Source organism: Ranitomeya variabilis, chromosome 1 (assembly GCF_051348905.1).
Source record: "Ranitomeya variabilis isolate aRanVar5 chromosome 1, aRanVar5.hap1, whole genome shotgun sequence".
NCBI classification, from domain to species: Eukaryota; Metazoa; Chordata; class Amphibia; order Anura; family Dendrobatidae; genus Ranitomeya; species Ranitomeya variabilis.
In genome coordinates this window covers 803,046,102-803,069,469 of record NC_135232.1, presented here as the reverse complement: position 1 = coordinate 803,069,469, position 23,368 = coordinate 803,046,102, and the positions used below count along the sequence as shown (strand labels likewise).

The 23,368-nt window shown below is 46.2% G+C and overlaps 1 protein-coding gene across 4 annotated transcripts in view; it reads left to right on the top strand.

Moving 5' to 3' along the window:
- Positions 1 to 6,136: 6,136 nt before the first annotated feature.
- The window catches only part of UBXN8 (UBX domain protein 8), a 66,905-nt gene continuing 49,673 nt past the window's right edge, over positions 6,137 to 23,368 (top strand). For 2 of the 4 annotated variants that reach the window (XM_077274076.1, XM_077274065.1), the window contains exon 1: positions 6,265 to 6,389. In XM_077274076.1, coding sequence (XP_077130191.1) covers positions 6,284 to 6,389 — 106 coding nt within the window. In that variant the 5' untranslated portion in view covers positions 6,265 to 6,283. Of the gene's footprint in view, positions 6,495 to 23,368 lie in introns of all 4 variants that reach the window. The other 2 variants (XM_077274084.1, XM_077274070.1) reach the window with 2 other exon arrangements.

The window sequence follows — 23,368 nt, the reverse complement described above, 5'->3', positions numbered from 1 at the left end:
AACCCATGCCTTCCTTTTCTTTCTTTTTTTTCACATCTCCGTGCGCTCACCCAGCCGCTGCGTCTAACCCGTGCCTTCCTTTTCTTTTTCACATCTCCGTGCGCTCACCCAGCCACCGCGTCTAACCCGTGCCTTCGTTTTCTTTTTTTTTTTTTTATCACATCTATATGCGCTCACCCAGCCACCTCGTCTAACCCGTGCCTTCCTTTTTTTTTTTTTCACATCTCCGTGTGCTCACCTAGCCGCCGCGTCTAACCCGTGCCTACCTTTTCTTTTTTTTTCACATCTCCGTTCGCGCACCCAGCAGCCGCTGAACTTTGATAAGTGACGCGGTTCACTTATCAGAGCTCTCGTGCCTGCCGGTTTTTTTTTCACATCCCCGTTCGCACACCCAGCAGCGGCCAAACTTTGATAAGTGACACGGTTCACTTATCAGAGCTAGGGCCTGCTGTTTTAGACTTTTCTTTCACAGGTATTTTTTTTTCCCTATTTGCTTTTTTTCCTTTAGCTTTTTCTTTTCAGAGTAGTTTGCACCAAGCACTATCCCCCCCACCCTTACACATAGTTACCAATAAAGTACACCCAAGCACCATACTTACAAAAAAATGTCCCGCTCATCCTGTTCGTCCCAACAGCACTATTCAACGGAGGAGGCATATTCTTTCCTTGCCTCCGACACTAATAGCAAGGGAGAGGATCCCACTTTTCTTTATTTTTCCGATTCTTCCTCATCCTCTTCCCACTCCTCATCTTCCTCATCCTCTTCCCACTCCTCATCTTCCTCCTCTGGCCCTGCGGAACCGCCACGCAGACGCCGCAGGACAGAAGATGAGGCAGTGCCCATCACTGATGAAGATGATGACGCGCCCACCATTGCCGATGACGAACCAGCGCACCCCACTGCGGACCCCATATGGACCTCGCCACCCGAAAATTACGAGCCACTGATTCCTGATTTTGTGGCAGAATCAGGAATCAAGTTTGACAACACCGGCCTCACAGAACTAGACTTTTTCAAAGTCTTTTTCTCTGAGGCTTTCGTTAACCTCATGGTGGAGCAAACTAACTTGTATGCTAGGCAATTTTTGGACCAAAACTCAGGTTCATCATATTCTAACTGGTCTCCTGTAGTCACAGTTGAAATGATGCAGTTTTGGGGCCTGGTCCTCCACATGGGGATCCTGAAGAAGCCTGAACTTCGGCAATATTGGAGTGTTGATATTTTATATAACACTCCAGTGTTCCGAATAGTCATGACCCGGACGCGTTTTGAGGCCATCCATAAGTTCCTGCATTACGATAATGCACGGTGTCCCGCACGAGATGACCCCAACTTTGACCGTTCAAAGTTCAGCCGGTCATCGAACACTTCAACAAAAAGTTTGCTGAATTGTACGTGCCTCAAAGGGACATCTGCGTGGATGAGTCCTTAATTCATTTTAAGGGGCGGCTCAGATTCCGTTAATACCTGCCCAGCAAAAGGGCCAGGTACAGAATCAAACTCTACAAGCTGTGTGAGAGTACCTCAGGGTACACCTACAGCTTTAGAGTGTACAAAGGGAAGGACACCAGGATTGAACCGCTTGAGTGTCCTTCTATCCTGGGAGTGAGTGGGAAAATTGTGTGGGATTTGGTGCACCCACTGCTGGATAAAGGTTATCACCTCTATACCGATAACTTTAACACCAGTATCCCACTCTACAAATCTCTCTCTGCGCGAGGTACCGCAGCCTGCGGTACTGTCTGCAAAAATCAGAGAGGCCTCCCGAAGACGCTACTTGGGCAGACTCTCAGAAAAGGTGAGAGCAAAGCCCAATATAGCGACCACCTGCTAGTGGTCAAGTACAAGGACAAAAGGGATGTCCTTCTATTGACCACCATACACGATGATGGCAGCGCCCTCAGTACTGTATGGGGTACCTCTACAGAGGTCAGCAAACCGACCTGTGTACTGGGGTACAACAAAAACATGGGGGGCGTTGATCTCTCTGATCAACTCCTCCAACCGTACAGTGCTTTGAGAAAGGCCAGGGTGTGGTACAAAAAGCTGTCCATGCACATTGTACAAATGGCAATGCTCAACGCTTTCCTGCTGTCACGATGTGCACACAACACCGATACGTCGTACCTTCATTTCCAGGAGGTAGTGGTTAAGGCCCTGATGTTGGGCACGAGGGAAGGAGCGGGCCCCAGTACTTCTGGAACTGAAGGTGCACGTATCGTACCAGATCAGCATTTTCCGGGGGTGGTCCCGCCAACTGGAAAAAAAGGTAAGCCGCAAAAAAGGTGCCGAGTGTGCTACAAAAGAGGAATACGCAAGGACACCATCTGTCAATGTGACACCTGCCCCGAAAAACCTGGCCTGTGTATGAAGGATTGCTTTAAATTGTACCACACCTCCATGCACTACTAAATTTACAGGAAACAGATTTATTCCAAAGGAGGCACATCCACGTAAGTTCTTTGGGGGTCTACTTTCCAAAATGTTGTCACTTGTGTTTTTTTTTCCTGTTTAGGCACATCAGGGGCTCTGCAAACAGAACATGACGCCCGCAGACGATTCCATCAAAGTCTGCATTCCAAAACGTCAGTACTTCCCTTTCGAGCCCCAACGTGTGCCCAAACAGTTTTTTCCCATATATGGGGTACCAGCGTACTCAGGACAAATTGGACAACAACTTTTGTGGTCCAATTTCTCCTGTTAAGGTACCGTCACATTAAGCGACGCTGCAGCGATATAGACAACGATGCCGATCGCTGCAGCGATCGTTGGTAAGTCGTTGTGTGGTCGCTGAAGAGCTGTTACACAGACAGCTCTCCAGCGACCAACGATGCCGAAGTCCCCGGGTAACCAGGGTAAACATCGGGTTACTAAGCGCAGGGCCGCGCTTAGTAACCCGATGCTTACCCTGGTTACCATTGTAAATATAAAAAAAAAAAAATACATACTCACATTCCGGTGCCTGTCACGTCCCCCGGCGTCCGCTTCCCTGCACTCCTCCTGCATCCTGTGTAAGCACCGCCGGAAAGCAGAGCGGTGATGTCACCGCTGTGCCCTGCTTTACGGCCGGCCGGCGCTGACATAGGATGCAGGAGGAGCGCAGGGAAGCGGACGCCAGGGGACGTGACAGGCACCGGAATGTGAGTATGTAGTGTTTTTTTTTTTACATTTACAATGGTAACCAGGGTAAACATCGGGTTACTAAGCGCGGCCCTGCGCTTAGTAAACCGATATTTACCCTGGTTACCATTGTAAAACATTGCTGGCATCGTTGCTTTTGCTGTCAAACACAACGATACACGCCGATCTGACGACCAAATAAAGTTCTGGCCTTCTAGCTCCGACCAGCGATATCACAGCAGGATCCTGATCGCTGCTGCGTGTCAAACACAACGATATCGCTATCCAGGACGCTGCAACGTCACGGATCGCTGTCGTTATCGTTCTAAAGTCGCTCAGTGTGAAGGTAACTTTACCCTTGGGAAATTAAAAAATTAGGGACTAAAAGATCATTTTTGTGGGCAAAAAATAGTTTTTTTTTTATTTTCACACCCGGGCGTTATAAACTTTAGTGAAACACTTGGGGGTTCAAAGTTCTCACGACACAACTAGACAAGCTCCTCAGGGCTCTAGTTTCCAAATTGGGGTCACTTGTGGGGGTTTTCACTGTTTAGGCACATCAGGGGCTCGTCAAATGGAACATGACGGCCGCAGAACTTTCCATCAAAGCCTGCATTCCAAAACGTCACTACTTCCCTTCCGATCCCTGACGTGTGGCCAAACAGTAGTTTTCTCCCACATATGGGGTACCAGCGTACTCAGGACAAATTGGACAACAACTTTTGCTGTCCAATTTCTCCTGTTACTCTTGGGAAAATAAAAAATTGGGGACTAAACGATCATGTTTGTGGAAAAAATATGATTTTTTATTTTCACGCCAGGGCGTTATAAACTTCTGTGAAGCCTCTGGGGGTTCAAAGTGCTCATCACACATCTAGATAAGTTCCTTAGGGGGTCTAGTTTCCAAAATGGGGTCACTTGTGGGGGGTTTCCACTGTTTAGGCACATCAGGGGCTCGTCAAACGCAACATGGCGTCCGATCCCAATTCCAGACAATTTTAGGTTGAAAAAAATCAAACGGCGATCCTTCCCTTCCGAGCCCTGCTATGCCCCCAAACAGTGGTTTCCCCCCACATATGGGGTATCAGCATCGTTTTAGTGACTAAAAAGTTAAATTTTCATTTTTTCCTTCAACATTGCTTTAGCTCTCGTGAAGCACCTGAAGAGTTAATAAACTTCTTGAATGTGATTTTGATCAGCTTGAGGGGTGCAGTTTTTAGAATGGTGTCACTTTGGGGTATTTTTTGCTATATAGACCCCTAAATGTGACTTTAAATGTGAGGTGGTCCCTAAAAAAATGGTTTTGTAAATTTTGTTGTAAAAATGAGAAATTGCTGGTCAACTTTCAACCCTTATAACGCCCTAAAAAAAAAAATTTTGTTTCCAAAATTGTTCTGATATAAAGTAGACTTGTGGAAAATGTTACTTATAAAGTATTTTGGGTGACATATCTCCGTGATTTAAGGGCATAAAAATTCAAAGTTGGAAAATTGCAAAATTTTCAAAATTTACAACAAATTTCCATTTTTTTCACAAATAAATGCAGGTAATATCAAAGAAATTTTACCACTATCATGAAGTAGAATATGTCACGAGAAAACAGTGTCAGAATCGCCAAGATCCGTTGAAGCGTTCCAGAGTTATAACCTCATAAAGGGACAGTGGTCAGAATTATAAAAATTGGCCCGGTCATTAACGCGCAAACCACCCTCGGGGCTTAAAGGGTTAAGAGCCCTGTAGTAGAGGGGGAGGGGTGTCAATGTTGGTTTGGAAGCAAACAGAGCAGTTGTCTGCAGAGCTCTTTCTGTGTGGAGCAACACAGAGGCAAGAGGAACCAAAGAGGCTGACACCCTGCCTCTCGGGCTGTCTTTTGTTTATCAGGCTGCAATCCGGAGGAGGGCCGGCATCAGTACCCGGGCAAGTGCCGGGGCCCTGGCGAGACAGGGGGGCCCATTCAGGGCCGGCGTTAGTGGCAGGCAGCTGCCAGTGCCTAGGGCCCCCGCTCCCCCAGGGGCCCTCAGCTAGCGGCACATCACGCAGCTGCTTTGGGACCCCTGTGAGGCAGGGGGGCCCGCCTGTCGCAAGCGCCAACTCCCCCGCCGACGCTTTGAACTTTACCGGCGTCTGCCGGTAAAGTTCAATGCAAATGATGGAGGAGAGAGCGTCACCTGACGCTCCCTCTCCTATCATTCCCCACTCTGCCTCTGACACTGCCGCTGCGGGTGCGCGATGACGTCACTCGCTGTGTGTCAGGCAGTGCAGCGGCAGCCGCCGAGACCAGAGCAGGGAGGGAGCAGCGCAGCGCTGGAACGTTGAGAGGTGAGGAGTGTTTTTTTTTTTGTAACTATCACAGTGAGTACTGGACTATGGGGCCATTCTTGGGGGGAGGGGGGCTGTGCTGTATACTACATGTCTGTGCTGTATACTACATGGCTGTTCTATATACTACATGGCTGTGCTATATACTACATGGGCTGTGCTATATACTACGTGGGCCGTGTTATATACTTCGTGGGCTGTTATATGCTACGTGGGCTGTGCTATATTTATATTCTACATGGCTGTTCTATATGCTACGTGGGCTGTGCTATATACTACATGGCTGTTCTATAAACTACGTGGGCCGTGTTATATACTATGTGTCTGTGCTATATACTATATGGGCTGTTATATGCTACATGGGCTGTGCTATATACTACATGGCTGTTATATATGTGGCTGTGCTATATACTATATGGGCTGTTATATGCTACGTGGGCTGTTATATACTACATGGGCCGTGTTAATCGCGATCATGAATCGTGGTATGTGTTAAAGGGGGGGCCCACTGAGACTCTTTCGCCCGCGGCCCTCAAAAACCTGGAGCCGGCCCTGGTGAGGTGTATTGTGGGGTACTGCACACCTGTACATGAGTGCACTACTGCAAGACAAGGTGCATTGTGGGTACTGCACACCTGTACACGAGTGCACTACTGCAAGACAAGGTGCATTGTGGGTACTGTACACCTATACACAGACACATCGCAATACTGCCGGCCGGTGAGGTGCATTGTGGGGACCGTACACCTATACAGACAGATCGCAATATTGCCGGCCGGTGAGGTGCATTGTGGGCATACAGTGCACGCACTACAAGACGACAAGGTGCATTGCGGCTATTGCATGACAGAAAAGGTGCATTGTGGGTCCTGTACACAAGCAGCGCTCACAGCACCGACTACCGCAGAACTGGAGCGGTTTCCGGTCACGTGTGACCTCGGACACACAGGTAGTTCCTGCTTCCGAGACATGGCGGCCGGGAGCCGCGCTCCAGTGTTGTGCCTGCTGCTCGTGTCGTTCTTCATCCTCCTGTGTCTGAGGAGTCACCCGCTAGGTACTCGCTGCCCCTCAGTCACTGTTCTCGCGTGTTGCCGTCTGTGCCCTGCGTCTTCTCCATGCGTTATGTGCTGTATGACTGGCAGGAAGTTTAACCCTTTGTGCGCACTAGCCTCTTTGATGAAGTGACGTCACAAGCTTGTGCCTCTGTGCACGATAGGTCGTTTCTCACTGCCGGCAATCAGGAGATGAGCGGTGATTAAAGGGGTTGTCCAGACAAATATACCTTCCTCAGGGGAAAGGGTTATGTGAAAAAATACACTCTACCTTATCACCTGGATCCGAGAAAGCAGTGACATAATTGTTCTCTTAGGCTACTTTTCACACTAGCGTCGTGCACTGCACGTCGCAATGCGTCGTTGTGGATAAAAACCGCATCCTGCAAAGTTGTCTGCAGGATGCGGTTTTTCTCCATAGACTTTTATTTGCGACGCAATGCCACACGTCACAACCGTCGTGCGACAGTTGCGTCGTGTTTTGGCGCACCACCGCCACAAAAAAAACGTTACATGTAACGTTTTTTTGTGCGTCGGGACCTCCATTTTCGACCGCGCATGCGTGGCCGAAACTCCACCCCCTCCTCCCCGTACCTTACAATGAAGCAGCGGAGGCATCGTAAGACTGCTTCCGCTGCCAACGTCGGGCATTTTCTTCACAGTATGTGTCGGTACGTCGGGCGGACGCTAGTGTGAAGTAGCCTTAGCTGTCGGACAGTTGTGACCTGTGATTGGCTGCAGCAGTCAGGTGACATTGAGCATCATCAGAAAACATCTGAGAAGTCACCTGACCGCTGCAGCCAATCACAGGCCATCTCCAGGACATTCAGGAAGAGATGGCAAGTGGGAGATATAGTTTCAAATGAGATGCCAGTCCTGGCGTGACCCCTGAACTAAGAGCATCTTTGGGATTTACAGTGCTGTTCGTGTGCATCTTTAAATCTACAGGGTTGGGGGCTTCAGCCTCAGTGCTTGTGCAAAAATGAACCAAAGTTATGCTTGTGAAACCCTCCAAACATGGAAATCTATGCATCCAACGCTTGTTAAATCATTCTTAAAGGGTTGGTACCAAAATAATATCCAGAGTATAGGCGACAACTTGCTGATCTTTTAGGGGTCCACTACTGGAACCCCCACTGAGTCCATTAACGGGCTCTTCATAATACTCATAGGACAGCCTGAGATGGCAGAGTCCAGTGTTTGGCTATCTCACACTGAATAGTGGACATGGTTGACTTTCCACTTTCTTCAGATGGAACAACAGTGTGATCCTAAGATTTGTAGTGGATACTAATCCAACAACAAAAAATAAATATTGTGGCAAGACCTGTCAGATGCTGTGTGTGCTGCAGTTTTGTCCCCCATACATCGGGCACTGTGATAAAGGATCTGTGCCCACAGTGCTGCTGGGGTTTTTAAGCCTTGCTGATTCATGTCTATTTACTATCCAAACATTTTCTCCGATCTAGACATGGGTCAAAGTCAAACCGACCCTCTTTTATGCAGTGCGGCAGAGTTTCTGTCTACTTTTTAGATTTGGAGTATCCAGTCTTAAAGGATTTGTTTGGGCTTGGGACAAATGTCTACAATGATTCTATGTGACAGCGTGCGGCACAATTCCCTGGTAATCCCAGTGACTGCACATGTGCAATATGCATATATGTCACGTATTGTCTATCCATTTGGCTTCTCTCAATAGAAGAGAAATGAAAGAAGCCTGATGAGTGTAGTCAGTTCATGGATGAAAGTATGCAAATCACATACATGCTGTCACGTGTCTGCCCTCTCACACCGGAGGATCATGACAGCGTGCACACTCACATATAGCGTAACTGCAGACTTTTCTTCCACGCCTGGACTACCCCTTTAAAAAGCACCAGATTTGACAAAATGGCTCATACTGCATAATAAATTTGGCTCCTCTTTAGACTGCTTTCTAAGGGTATCGTTACACTAAACGATTTACCAACGATCACGACCAGTGATACGACCTGGCCGTGATCGTTGGTAAGTCGTTGTGTGGTCGCTGGAGAGCTGTCACACAGACAGCTCTCCAGCGACCAACGATGCCGAAGTCCCTGGGTAACCAGGGTAAACATCGGGTTACTAAGCGCAGGGCCGCGCTTAGTAACCCGATGTTTACCCTGGTTACAAGCGAACGCATCGCTGGATCGCTGTCACACACAACGATCCAGCGATGACAGCGGGAGATCCAGCGACGAAAGAAAGTTTCAAACGATCTGCTACGACGTACGATTCTCAGCGGGGTCCCTGATCGCAGTAGCGTGTCAGACACAGCGAGATCGTAAGTATATCGCTGGAACATCACGGATTGTGCCGTCGTAGCGACCAAAGTGCCACTGTGAGACGGTACCCTAAGGGTACCGTCACACATTGAAATTTTCATCGCTGCGACGGCACGATTCGTGACGTCGCAGCGTCGTATAAGCATCGCTCCAGCGTCGTAGACTGCGGTCACACGTTGCAATCACGGCGCTGGAGCGATGCCGAAGTCCCCGGGTAACCAGGGTAAACATCGGGTAACTAAGCGCAGGGCCGCGCTTAGTAACCCGATGTTTACCCTGGTTACCAGCGTAAACGTAAAAAAACAAACCGTACATACTCACCCGTCGGTGTCCTTCAGGTCCCTTGCCGTCTGCTTCCTGCTCTGAGTGCAGCCGTACAGTGAGAGCAGAGCGCAGCACCGCTGTGATCTGCTCTCACTTTCCGGCCGGCACTCAGAGCAGGAAGCAGACGGCAAGGGACCTGAAGGACACCGACGGGTGAGTATGTACGGTTTGTTTTTTTACGTTTACGCTTGTAACCAGGGTAAACATCGGGTTACTAAGCGCGGCCCTGCGCTTAGTTACCCGATGTTTACCCTGGTTACAAGCGAAGACATCGCTGGATCGCTGTCACACACAACGATCCAGCGATGTCAGCGGGTGATCAAGCGACGAAAGAAAGTTCCAAACGATCTGCTACGACGTACGATTCTCAGCAGGGTGTCTGATCGCAGTAGCGTGTCAGACACAGCGATATCGTAACGATATCGCTAGAACGTCACGAATCGTAACGTCGTAGCGATGGAAATTTCAATGTGTGACGGTACCCTAAGAGTTAACTTATTTTGGAGTCCAAGTGGGTGTTCTCAGACAGTTTTCACTGAGGTTGTGTACTTTTCCCTGTATCATGCTGACCAATCATAAGCAGAAAAGAACACACACGCCATAGTTTAGAACAAGTTTCTCAGTGTGTGAGATGTACAGTGGTGTGAAAGTGTTTGCCCTTTCCTGATTTCTTATTCTTTTGCATGTTTGGCACACTTATATGTTTCAGATCCTCAAACAAATTTAAATATTAACCACTTAATCCCCGGAGCTGTTTTCAGTTTAGCATTTTTGTTTTTCGCTTCCCTTCTTCCCAGAGCCATACGTTTTATAATTTTCGGTCAATATGGCCGTGTAAGGGCTTGTTTTTTGCGGGACAAGTTGTACTTTTGAAAGACATCATTGGTTTTAGCATGTCGTGTACTAGAAAACGGGAAAAAATCCAAGTGTGGTGAAATTGCAGGAAAAGCGCAATCCCACACTTGTTTTTTGTTTTGCTTTTTTGCTAGGTTCACTAAATGCTAAAACAGACCTGCCATTACGAGTTCATAGACACCAAACATGTCTAGGTTCTTTTTTATATAAGTGGTGAAAAATAAATTCCGAACTTCGTTAAAAAAAAAAAAAAAGCGCCATTTTCTGATACCCGTAGCATCTCCATTTTTCGTGATCTCGGGTTGGATGACGGCTCATTTTTTGCGTGCCAAGCTGACGTTTTTAATGATACTCTTTTGATGCAGATACAGCCTTTTAATTGGCGTTATTGCATTTTAATGTAATGGCACGGCGACCAAAAAAATTAAATTTTAGCGCTTTGATTTTTTTTCTCGCTACGCCGTTTAGCGATCAGGTTAATCCTTTTTTTTAATTGATAGAACGGGCGATTTTGAATGCGGCGATACCAAATATATATATGTTGATTTTATTTTTGTTTTATTTTGAATGGGGCTAAGGGGGGTGATTTGAACTTTTATATTTTTAAAAATATATATATATATATTTTTTTTTACCTTTGGCATGCTTCAATAGTCTCCATAGGAGACTAGAAGCTGCCATAGCCCGATCGGCTCTGCTACATAGAGGCAATGTTCAGATTGCCTCTATAAGGCCGGGATCACACATAAGAGAAATACGGCCGAGTCTCGCATGTTAATACCCGGCATTGCCGCCATCACTCAGGAGCGGAGCGTGTGGCTGCATGTATTGCGTATTTCTCGCATGTGTTATCCCAGCCTAAAGCAGATTTACTGACTTGCTATGAGCGCCAACCACTGGGTTGCGCTCACAGCAAGCCGGCACTGACAACCATAGAGGTCTCCAGGAGACCTCAGATTGTCATGTTAACACACCCGTGATCCGCGATCTTGTGACGGGGGTCACCGGTGTGCGTATTTCTGGCCCAATGGCCAGAAGTGCGATTTAAATGCCACTGTCAGAGTTTGACAGCGACATTTAACTGGTTAGTAACCGCGGGTGGATCGTGATTCCACCCGCGGCTATTGCGGGCACATGTCAGCTGTTCAAAACAGCTGACATTTCCCCAGAAAGAGGTGGGCTCACGTCCGGAGCCCACATCAAAACGAGGGAGACCGACATCGGCGTAAATGTACACCCGATGTCGGTAAGGGGTTAAACAGATAACCAGGACCAATTTTAGGCAAAGTGGGGGCCCTTGCCAAAAGTTTAAAATCGGGCAGCAAATGCTCACATATTGCACCATCACACAAACATTTCGGTTGTATTTAGATGCGCTGAGTTCAGGCTGCTAAACGAGTGTGATAGACAATATTGAAGCCGTTCGATGCTTGTTTCCCGGCTTCTTTACACCAACTGAGGAACAATTGTGGGGACAGAATAATCACTAGTAGATCAATTTGTCCCCATACCGAATCATATTATCAGCAGCATACCTTCAGTTTTCACCAGGCGATGTGCTGCTGAGAACAATGATTTTTGTTCTGGCATAACCAATCCAATCACTTGAAGAATAGGCAGCATTTTGCTTGTTCAATATAATACACCCCATAGTCCTCCATATAGTATAATGCACTCCTCATAGTCCTCCATATAGTATAATGCAGTTCTCATAATCCTCCATATTGTTCAATGCACACCCCATAGTCCTCCATATAGTATAATGCACGCCCCATGGTTCTCCATATTGAATAATGCACTCACCATAGTCCTCTATACAGTAGAATGCAGCCACCATATAGTATAATGCACCCCATAGTCCTCGATAGAGTATAATGTAACCATCTCATGGAGTATAATGCAACCCCCTCATATAGTATAATGCAGCCCCCCAACTCCCACCATAGAATATAATGCTGCCCCCATATAGTGTAACGCAGCCCCCCCTACTCCCGTCATAGACTATAATACAATCAGTCATATAATGTAGCCCCCATATAGTATAATGCAGCCCCCGAACTCCTGTCATAGAATATAATGCAGTCTTGTTCCCCCGCTGCTCCTGACTCTGCAGAGCATCTTAGCAGCTGGACTGCCTGGCACACAGCATGGTGCGCGAAGAAATGACGTTATTGAGCACCCGCTGTGTCAGAGGAAGATGGGGGAAGGTGTGTTGTCCTTCCTCCGTTGTTGCTTTCAACTGTATCGGCATCTAGCGCTGGCTCCCCTGTCGCATGGGCTCCATAGCTTCCTTGTGGTATACCGCTATTTGCAGCACGCCACTGGCTGGGGGCCGCTGGGAGCCCTAAGCAGCTGTCTAGTCTGCCTGCACCTAACACCGGCCCTGTAAATAACACAAGTAAACACAAGATGTAGTTTTTAAATGAAGGCCTTTATCATTAAGGGAGAAAGAAATCCAAACTACAGGGCCCTGTGTGAAAAACTGATTTCTCTATCATCCAGCTATTAGATAGCTGGCTGGACCACCGTAAGCAGCAACAACTGCAATCAAGCTTTTTCAATAACTGGCAGCGAGTCTTTTACAACGCTCTGGAGGAATTTTGGCCCACTCATCCTTGCAGAATGATTGTAATACAGCCACATTGGATGGTTTCCGAGCATGGAACATCTTTTTAAGGTCATGCCAGAGCATCTGTTGGATTTAAGGTCAGGACTTTGACTAGGCCACTCCAAAGTCTTAATTTGGTTTTCCTTAATGGGAATCTGTCACCTCATTTTTCGCATATAATCTGCAGCCACCGCCATTAGGGGCTTATCTACAGCATTCTGTAATGCTGTAGATAAGCCCCTGATGTAACCTGAAAGATAAGAAAAACAAGTTAGATTATACTCACCCAGGGGCGGTCTGGGTCCGATGGGCGGTCCAGGTCCGATGGGCGTCCGGGTCCGGAGCCTCCCATCTTCATGCGATGACGTCCTCTTCCTTGCTTGGGTTGCTGCTCATGCGCGGCGTAATTCTCTGCCCTGTTCAGGACAGATCAAAGTACTGCAGTGCACAGGCGCTGGAAAAACTCAGAGAGGCCCAGCGCCTGTGCACTTCAGTACTTTACTCTGCCCTCAACAGGGCACATCAGTACGCCTGCTCAGGAGCCGCGACATGAAGCAAGGAGGATGACGACATCATATGAAGATGGGAGGCGCCGGACCTGCAATGCCCATCGGACCAGACCGCCCCTGGGTGAGTATAATATAACCTGTTTTTCTTACCTTTCAGGTTACATCGGGAGCTTATCTACAGCATTACAGAATGCTGTAGATAAGCCCCTAAGGGCGGTGGTCGCAGCTTAAATGCGAAAAATGAGGTGACAGATTCCCTTTAAGGCTTCTTTCACACTAGCTTTGGCACGGGGCCGTCGCTATGCTTCGGCCCGACGTGCCGACGCGCGTTGTGAAAGTTAATGCCCGACGTGGGCAGCAGAAGCAGTCTTACGACGCTTCCGCTGCCCCATTGTAATGTCCGGGGAGGAGGGGGCGGAATTTCGGCCGCACATTTAAAGTTTTTTTGTGCCGACGGTCCACCAAAACACAACGCAGCCGTCGCACGACGGTTGCGACGTGTGGCCATATGTCGCAGTGCCGTCGCTAATGAAAGTCTATGGGTAAAAAATGCATCCTGCAGACAACTTTGCAGGATGCGTTTTTTTCTCATAAACGACACATTGCGACGTATTACAAACGACACCAGTGTGAAAGTAGCCTAAGCCATTCAGAGGTGGACTTGCTGCTGTGTTTTGGATCACTGTCCTGCTGCATAACCCAAGTGCGCTTCAGCGTGAGGTCACGAATAGATGGTCGGACATTCTCCTTCAGGATTTTTTGGTAGACAGCAGAATTTATGGTTCCATTTACTACAGTAAGTCTTCCAGCTCATGAAGAAGCAAAACAGCCCCAGACCATCACACTACCGCCATCACATTTTACTGTTGGTATGATGCTCCTTTTCTGATATTCTGTGTTACTATTATGCCAGATTTAATGGGACATGCACCTTCCAAAAGTTCAACTTTTGACTTTTCAATCTACAGAGAATTATCCCAAAAGTCTTAAGGGTAATGTAATGTGAATATAAAAATGGCTATATTGAGTCCATATTGAAATATACAGAACGCATACAGACCATTGCAGAGCAGCATTTCTTGTCATACATTTACAGACAGACAATGCTCATTGTGACACAATCTTGAGAACTGTTTATTTATTGTCTGAAGACCTTTCAGTTCACAAACAGTTTTAGGCTATGTGCACACGATGCGGATCCGCAGCAGATTTTTCCGCACAGAAACGCTGCAAATCCGCACTGTGATTTACAGTACCATGTAAATCAGTGTAAAAAAAAAACAAACTGTGCTAATGGTGCAGAAAAATCAGTGCGGAATTGCTGCGGATTTAAAAGAAGTGCATGTCACTTATTTTGTGCGGATCTGCAACGTTTCTGCACCCCTCCACAATAGAAATCCGCAGTGGCAAAATCTGCAGAAAATCCGCTGCAATTCTGCACAAAATCCGCATAAAAACTGCGGCATATCCGCAGCTGCAGTTTCTGCCAGGAGATGCGGATTTTGTGCAGAAAATTCTGCACCACTTTTCCTACATGTGCACCTAGCCTTAAGTTTCTGTTCGTTATTGTAAAACAAGGTTTATTTAACCTCTGTCTATGGTGGTTTTATCTAACCCTTGTGGGCTTTTTATGTATCTATGGGTTTATGGCCCATTGTCTGATGTATGACTGATATCTTGGTCTCATCCTATCTTGAAAGTTGGCCACTTGAAGGGCAGGGTGAAACCAAAGTTACACATATTGGAAATCACTATATGAGGCCAGAGAAACATGACTAAGACAGGAGCATAAACTGGTGTACCTGTACTTACATGTGTACAGTGTTGTGATACCTGCATTAGTGGGGATGCCCGTGCAGTGTTGTGAATCTCCCAGGGGTGCTCTGTCTTGGTGTTGCTTCTCTGATTTTCCAGACGGATGATGTTTAAAAGCCCTTTGGTGATGGATGATGTGAGTATATGTACTTAATCATTTATATGAATTTAATCCTTATATGTACTTTGTATCTTAAAATATACAACTGTGTATGCAATCATACTATTCAATCATATTATTCCTTCAATTTTGTATTTTGAAATAAAATTGCATTATATTGCAAGTAGTAGCCTTCTTTAAAACCGTATCCGAACCTTAGTGTTAAAAACTTGGCAAGACAGGTCATCAAGATGTTTTCTGGCAAAATTGAGATAAGCCTTAATTGTTATTATTGTTCAGTAGTGGTTTTCGTCCTGGAACTTTGCCATCCCGACCATTTTTGCTCAGTCTCTGTCTTACGGTTGAGACATGAACACTGACCTTAACTGAGGCAAATGAAGCCTGCATTTCTTCGGATGTTTTGGGGTCTTTTGTGACCTCTTGGATAAGTCATCGCTGCACTCTTGGGGTAGTTTTTGTCGGTCGGCCACTCCTAGTAAAGTTCACCACTGTTCCATGTTTTTGTCATTTGTGGATAATGGCTCTCACTGTGGTTCGCTGGAGTCCCGAAGAAATGGCTTTATGCCATTTTCCAGACTGACATCTTAATTATTTTGTTTCTCATTTGTTCTAGAATTTCTTTGGCTCACGGCATGAGGTCTAACTTTTGTTCTACTTCACTTTGTCAGGCAGGTCCTAGTTAAGTGATTTCTTAATTGAGAACAGGCGTGGCAGTAATCAGGCCTGGGTCTGGCTAGGGAATTTGAACTGAGCTTCCCAAAGATGTGATAAACCACAGTTAATTTACCGTATATACTCGAGTATAAGCCGACCCCCCTAATTTTGCCACAAAAAACTGGGAAAACTTAATGACTCGAGTATAAGCCTAGGTTGGGAAATGCAGCAGCTACCGGTAAATGTCAAAAGTAAAAAATAGATACCAATAAAAGTAAAATTAATTGAGACATCAGTAGGTTGTGTTTTTGAATATCCATATTGAATCAGGAGCCCCATATAATGCTCCATAAAGTTTATGATGGCCCCATAAGATGCTCCATATTAAAATATGCCCCATATAATCCTGCATAAAGGTTAATAATTGCCCCATAAGATGCTCCATAGACACATTTGCCCAATATAATGCTGCACAAATGTTGATTATGGCCCCATAAGATGCTCAATAAAGATATTTGCCTCATATAGTGCTGCACAAACGTTATGGCCCCATAAAAAACTCCATACAGACATTTGCCCCATATAATGCTGCACAAACGTTATGGCCCCATAAGATGTTCTATTCAGACAATTGCCCCATATAATGCTCCACAAACGTTAATTATGGACCCATAAGATGCTCCATAAAGATATTTGCCCCATATAGTGCTGCACAAACATTATGGCCCCATAAGATGCTCTATACAGACACTTGCCCCATTATAGTGCTGCACAAGCGTTATGGCCTCATAAGATGCTCTATACAGACACTTGCGCCATTATAGTGCTGCACAAACGTTGATTATGGCCCCATAAGATGCTCCATACAGACACTTGCCCCATATAGTACTGCACAAACGTTGATTATGGCCCCATAAGATGCTCTATACAGACACTTGCCCCATTATAGTGCTGCATGTTGTGAACTGTGTTTCTGGGCTCCCTCTGGTGGTCACTAACGGTATTGTGTTAGGTATATGTCTTGTTGCAGGCCTGAGCTCCAGCTGTGTCGTTAAGCAGCGGGTGTTTCCTATTTGAGTCTCCTCTGGACTCAGTCTCTTGCCTGGCATCGTTGTATCCAGACCTATTTAGTCTCCTCCGGATTCCTTTCAGTCTGCCTCATGCAAGAAAAGCTAAGTCTGTTTTGTACAATTTGGATCGTTTGCATTATTCAGTGTTTTTGTCCAGCTTGCTTTACATTTGATTTTTGACTCGCTGGAAGCTCTAGGGGGCTGATATTCTCCCTCCACACCGTCAGTCGGTGTGGGGGTTCTTGAATGTTCAGCGTGGATGTTTTGTAGGGTTTTCTGCAAACCGCATAGTCCACTATCTATTTTCTGCTATCTAGACTATTGGGCCTCACTTTGCTGAATCTAGTTCATCTCTACGTTTGTGTTTTCCTCTTGCCTCACCGTTATTATTTGTTGGGGGCTTTCTATATCTTTGGGGTTCAATTTCTCTGGAGGCAAGCGAGGTCTTATTTTTTCCCTCTAGGGGTAGTCAGTTCTCCGGCTGGCTCGAGACGTCTAGAACCAACGTAGGCACGTTCACCGGCTACTTTTAGTTGTTTGTGTCAGGATCAGGTATGCGGTTAGCCCAGTTTCCACCTCCCTAGAGCAGTACAGGTCCTTCTCAAAAAATTAGCATATAGTGTTAAATTTCATTATTTACCATAATGTAATGATTACAATTAAACTTTCATATATTATAGATTCATTATCCACCAACTGAAATTTGTCAGGTCTTTTATTGTTTTAATACTGATGATTTTGGCATACAACTCCTGATAACCCAAAAAACCTGTCTCAATAAATTAGCATATTTCACCCGGCCAATCAAATACAAGTGTTTTTTAATAACAAACAAAAAAACCATCAAATAATAATGTTCAGTTATGCACTCAATACTTGGTCGGGAATCCTTTGGCAGAAATGACTGCTTCAATGCGGCGTGGCATGGAGGCAATCAGCCTGTGACACTGCTGAGATGTTATGGAGGCCCAGGATGCTTCAATAGCGGCCTTAAGCTCATCCAGAGTGTTGGGTCTTGCGTCTCTCAACTTTCTCTTCACAATATCCCACAGATTCTCTATGGGGTTCAGGTCAGGAGAGTTGGCAGGCCAATTGAGCACAGTAATACCATGGTCAGTAAACCATTTACCAGTGGTTTTGGCACTGTGAGCAGGTGCCAGGTCGTGCTGAAAAATGAAATCTTCATCTCCATAAAGCATTTCAGCCGATGAAAGCATGAAGTGCTCCAAAATCTCCTGATAGCTAGCTGCATTGACCCTGCCCTTGATGAAACACAGTGGACCAACACCAGCAGCTGACATGGCACCCCACACCATCACTGACTGTGGGTACTTGACACTGGACTTCAGGCATTTTGGCATTTCCTTCTCCCCAGTCTTCCTCCAGACTCTGGCACCTTGATTTCCGAATGACATGCAAAATTTGCTTTCATCAGAAAAAAGTACTTGGGACCACTTAGCAACAGTCCAGTGCTGCTTCTCTGTAGCCCAGGTCAGGCGCTTCTGCCGCTGTTTATGGTTCAAAAGTGGCTTTACCTGGGGAATGCGGCACCTGTAGCCCATTTCCTGCACACGCCTGTGCACGGTGGCTCTGGATGTTTCCACACCAGACTCAGTCCACTGCTTCCTCAGGTTCCCCAAGGTCTGGAATCGGTCCTTCTCCACAATCTTCCTCAGGGTCCGGTCACCTCTTCTCGTTGTACAGCGTTTTCTGCCACATTGTTTCCTTCCAACAGACTTACCATTGAGGTGCCTTGATACAGCACTCTGGGAACAGCCTATTTGTTGAGAAATTTCTTTCTGGGTCTTACCCTCTTGCTTGAGGGTGTCAATGATGGCCTTCTTGACATCTGTCAGGTCGCTAGTCTTACCCATGATGGGGGTTTTGAGTAATGAACCAGGCAAGGAGTTTTTAAAAGCCTCAGGTATCTTTTGCATGTGTTTAGAGTTAATTAGTTGATTCAGAAGATTAGGGTAATAGGTCGTTTAGAGAACCTTTTCTTGATATGCTAATTTATTGAGACAGGTTTTTTGGGTTATCAGGAGTTGTATGCCAAAATCATCAGTATTAAAACAATAAAAGACCTGACAAATTTCAGTTGGTGGATAATGAATCTATAATATATGAAAGTTTAATTGTAATCATTACATTATGGTAAATAATGAAATTTAACACTATATGCTAATTTTTTGAGAAGGACCTGTATTTATATTTTTTCTATCTTGCCGGAATATCAGAGATCCTCTGCCATTGGGATCATAACAGAATGCCAGGCCAAAAAGAAAATGTTTAATGCATCGCAGAAGCGGGATTAAAAAGAAGTTCTGAGTTGGTTTTTTTTGTTTTTTTTTGCTGCAGTTTGCCTAGCTTCTTCCATCCCCTTTTTCTCTGAGTGGCTGAAACTCTGCTGCAGATATGAATGTCCAGACTCTGACTTCTAGTGTGGATCAGCTTGCTGCTAGGGTGCAAAGCATTCAGGATTTTGTTATCCATAGCCCTATGTCTGAACCAAAAATACCTATTCCTGAGCCGTTTTTTGGAGATAGATCTAAATTCCTTAATTTTAGGAATAATTGGAAATTGTTTCTGTCTCTGAAACCTCGTTCCTCTGGTGATTCCGCTCAGCAAGTTAAGATTGTTATTTCCTTCTTGCGCGGCGACCCTCAGGATTGGGCCTTCTCTCTGGCGCCAGGAGATCCTGCATTGGTGAATGTTGATGCGTTTTTTCTGGCACTTGGTTTGCTTTATGAGGAGCCTAATCTTGAAAATCAGGCTGAAAAAATGTTGCTGGTTATCTCTCAGGGTCAGGACGAAGCTGAGGTATATTGCCAAAAATTTCGGAAATGGTCCGTGCTTACTCAATGGAATGAGTGTGCACTGGCCGCAAATTTCAGAAATGGTCTTTCTGAAGCCATTAAAGATGTGATGGTGGGGTTTCCTATCCCTACATGTCTAAATGATTCAATGGCTCTAGCCATTCAAATTGATCGACGTTTGCGGGAGCGCAAATCTGATAATCCTTTGGCGGTGCTGTCTGAACGGTCACCTGATTCTATGCAATGTGACAGAATTCTGACCAGAGCCGAGCGACAAAATCATAGACGTCAAAATGGGTTGTGTTTCTACTGTGGTGATTCAACACATGTTATCTCAGCATGCTCTAAACGTTTAAAGAAAAAAGTTAATCCTGTCGCCATTGGTACTTTTCAGCCTAAGTTTATTTTGTCTGTGACTTTAATTTGTTCATTATCTTCTTACTCAGTTATGGCTTTTGTGGATTCTGGTGCTGCTTTAAGTCTGATGGATTTGTCGTTTGCCAAGTGCTGCGGTTTTGTCCTGGAGCCTTTGGAAAATCCTATTCCTCTTAGAGGAATTGATTCTACGCCATTGGCAGAGAATAAACCTCAGTATTGGACGCAGGTGACCATGTGCATGACTCCTGTACATCAGGAGGTGATTCGTTTTTTGGTACTGCATAAAATGCATGATGTTGTCGTTTTGGGTCTGCCATGGTTTCAGGCCCATAATCCAGTTTTAGATTGGAAAGCTATGACTGTGTATAGTTGGGGGTGTCAGGGGATTCATGGCGATTCTCCATTGGTGTCTATTGCATCTTCTACTCCTTCTGAGATCCCTGAGTTTTTGTCAGACTTTCAGGATGTATTTAATGAGGCCAGGTCCAGTGCCCTTCCTCCTCATAGGGACTGTGATTGTGCTATAGATTTGATTCCTGGTAGTAAGTTTCCTAAGGGACGACTCTTTAATTTATCTGTGCCAGAGCATGCCGCGATGCGGAGTTATATAAAGGAGTCTTTGGAGAAGGGACATATTCGCCCATCCTCGTCCCCTCTTGGTGCGGGATTCTTTTTTGTGGGCAAGAAAGACGGGTCTCTGAGACCTTGTATTGATTATCGTCTTCTGAATAAGATCACTGTTAAATTCCAGTATCCTTTGCCATTGTTGTCTGATTTGTTTGCTCGGATTAAGGGATCCAGTTGGTTCACCAAGGTAGATCTTCGTGGTGCGTATAACCTTGTGCGCATAAAGCAGGGAGATGAATGGAAAACGGCATTTAATACGCCTGAGGGTCATTTTGAGTACCTGGTGATGCCTTTCGGATTATCTAATGCTCCTTCTGTGTTTCAGTCCTTCATGCATGACATCTTCCGGAAATATCTGGATAAATTTATGATTATTTATCTGGATGATATTTTGGTTTTTTCTGATGATTGGGAGTCCCATGTGAACCAGGTCAGGATGGTGTTTCAGGTTTTGCGGGAGAATGCTCTATTTGTGAAGGGCTCAAAATGTATCTTTGGGGTACAGAAGGTTTCTTTTTTGGGTTTTATTTTTTCCCCTTTTACTGTGGAGATGGACCCAGTTAAGGTCCGTGCCACTCATGACTGGACTCAGCCCACATCTGTTAAGAGCCTGCAGAAGTTCTTGGGCTTTGCTAATTTTTACCGTCGTTTTATCGCTAATTTCTCCAGCGTGGTTAAACCTTTGACGGATATGACCAAGAAGGGTTCTGATGTTGCAAATTGGTCTCCTGCGGCCGTGGAGGCCTTTCGGGAGCTGAAGCGTCGGTTTACTTCAGCGCCAGTCTTGTGCCAGCCGGATGTCTCTCTTCCCTTCCAGGTTGAAGTTGATGCTTCTGAAATTGGTGCAGGGGCTGTTTTGTCGCAAAAAAGTTCTGATGGCTCCGTGAGGAAGCCATGCGCCTTCTTTTCAAGGAAATTTTCGCCTGCTGAGCGGAACTACGATGTTGGTAATCGGGAGTTGTTGGCCATGAAGTGGGCATTTGAGGAGCGGCGACATTGGCTCGAGGGAGCTAGACATCGTGTGGTGGTCTTGACTGATCATAAAAATCTGATTTACCTCGAGTCTGCCAAGCGCCTGAATCCTAGACAGGCCCGTTGGTCGTTGTTTTTCTCCCGTTTTGACTTTGTGGTCTCGTACCTGCCTGGTTCGAAGAACGTGAAGGCTGATGCACTTTCTAGGAGTTTTGTGCCTGATTCTCCGGGAGTCTCTGAGCCGGCTGGTATTCTCAGAGAGGGAGTAATTTTGTCTGCCATTTCCCCAGATTTGCGACGAGGGCTGCAAAAATTTCAGGCTGATAGGCCTGATCGTTGTCCACCAGAGAGATTGTTTGTCCCTGATGGATGGACCAACAGAGTTATTTCTGAGGTTCATTCTTCGGTGTTGGCGGGACATCCTGGGATTTTTGGTACCAGAGATTTGGTGGCCAGGTCCTTTTGGTGGCCTTCCTTGTCGCGGGATGTGCGTTCTTTTGTGCAGTCCTGTGGGATTTGTGCTCGGGCTAAGCCTTGCTGTTCTCGTGCCAGCGGGTTGCTTTTGCCCTTGCCTATCCCAAAGAGGCCTTGGACGCACATTTCCATGGATTTCATTTCGGATCTTCCGGTGTCTCGGAAGATGTCTGTCATCTGGGTGGTGTGCGATCGTTTTTCTAAAATGGTCCATTTGGTGCCCTTGCCTAAGTTGCCTTCCTCCTCTGATTTGGTTCCTTTGTTCTTTCAGAATGTGGTTCGTTTGCATGGCATCCCTGAGAATATTGTATCTGACAGAGGATCCCAGTTTGTGTCCAGATTCTGGCGATCCTTTTGTGCTAAGATGGGTATTGATTTGTCTTTTTCGTCGGCTTTTCATCCTCAGACTAATGGCCAGACCGAGCGAACTAATCAGACGTTAGAGACTTATTTGAGATGTTTTGTTTCTGCTGATCAGGACGACTGGGTTACCTTTTTGCCACTGGCCGAGTTTGCCCTTAATAATCGGGCTAGTTCTGCCACCTTGGTTTCACCCTTTTTCTGCAACTCTGGTTTTCATCCTCGTTTCTCCTCGGGTCAGGTTGAACCTTCTGACTGTCCTGGGGTTGATTCTGTGGTGGATAGGTTGCAGCGGATTTGGAACCATGTGGTGGACAATTTGAAATTGTCACAAGACAAGGCCCAGCGGTTTGCCAACCGCCGCCACGGTGTGGGTCCCCGACTTCGTGTTGGGGATTTGGTTTGGTTGTCTTCTCGGCATGTTCCTTTGAAAGTCTCCTCTCCTAAGTTCAAGCCTCGCTTTATCGGTCCTTATAAGATTTTGGAAATCCTTAACCCGGTGTCTTTTCGCTTGGATCTTCCAACGTCTTTTGCTATTCATAATGTGTTCCATAGGTCCTTGTTGCGGCGGTACGTGGTGCCTATGGTTCCTGCTGTTGAGCCTCCTGCCCCGGTTTTGGTTGAGGGTGAGTTGGAGTACGTGGTGGAGAAGATTCTGGATTCTCGTATCTCTAGACGGAAACTCCAGTATTTAGTTAAGTGGAAAGGCTATGGTCAGGAGGATAATTCCTGGGTTGTCGCCTCTGATGTTCATGCGGCTGATTTGGTTCATGCCTTTCACGCTGCTCATCCTGATCGCCCTGGGGGTCTTGGTGAGGGTTCGGTGACCCCTCCTCAAGGGGGGGGTACTGTTGTGAACTGTGTTTCTGGGCTCCCTCTGGTGGTCACTAACGGTATTGTGTTAGGTATGTCTTGTTGCAGGCCTGAGCTCCAGCTGTGTCGTTAAGCAGCGGGTGTTTCCTATTTGAGTCTCCTCTGGACTCAGTC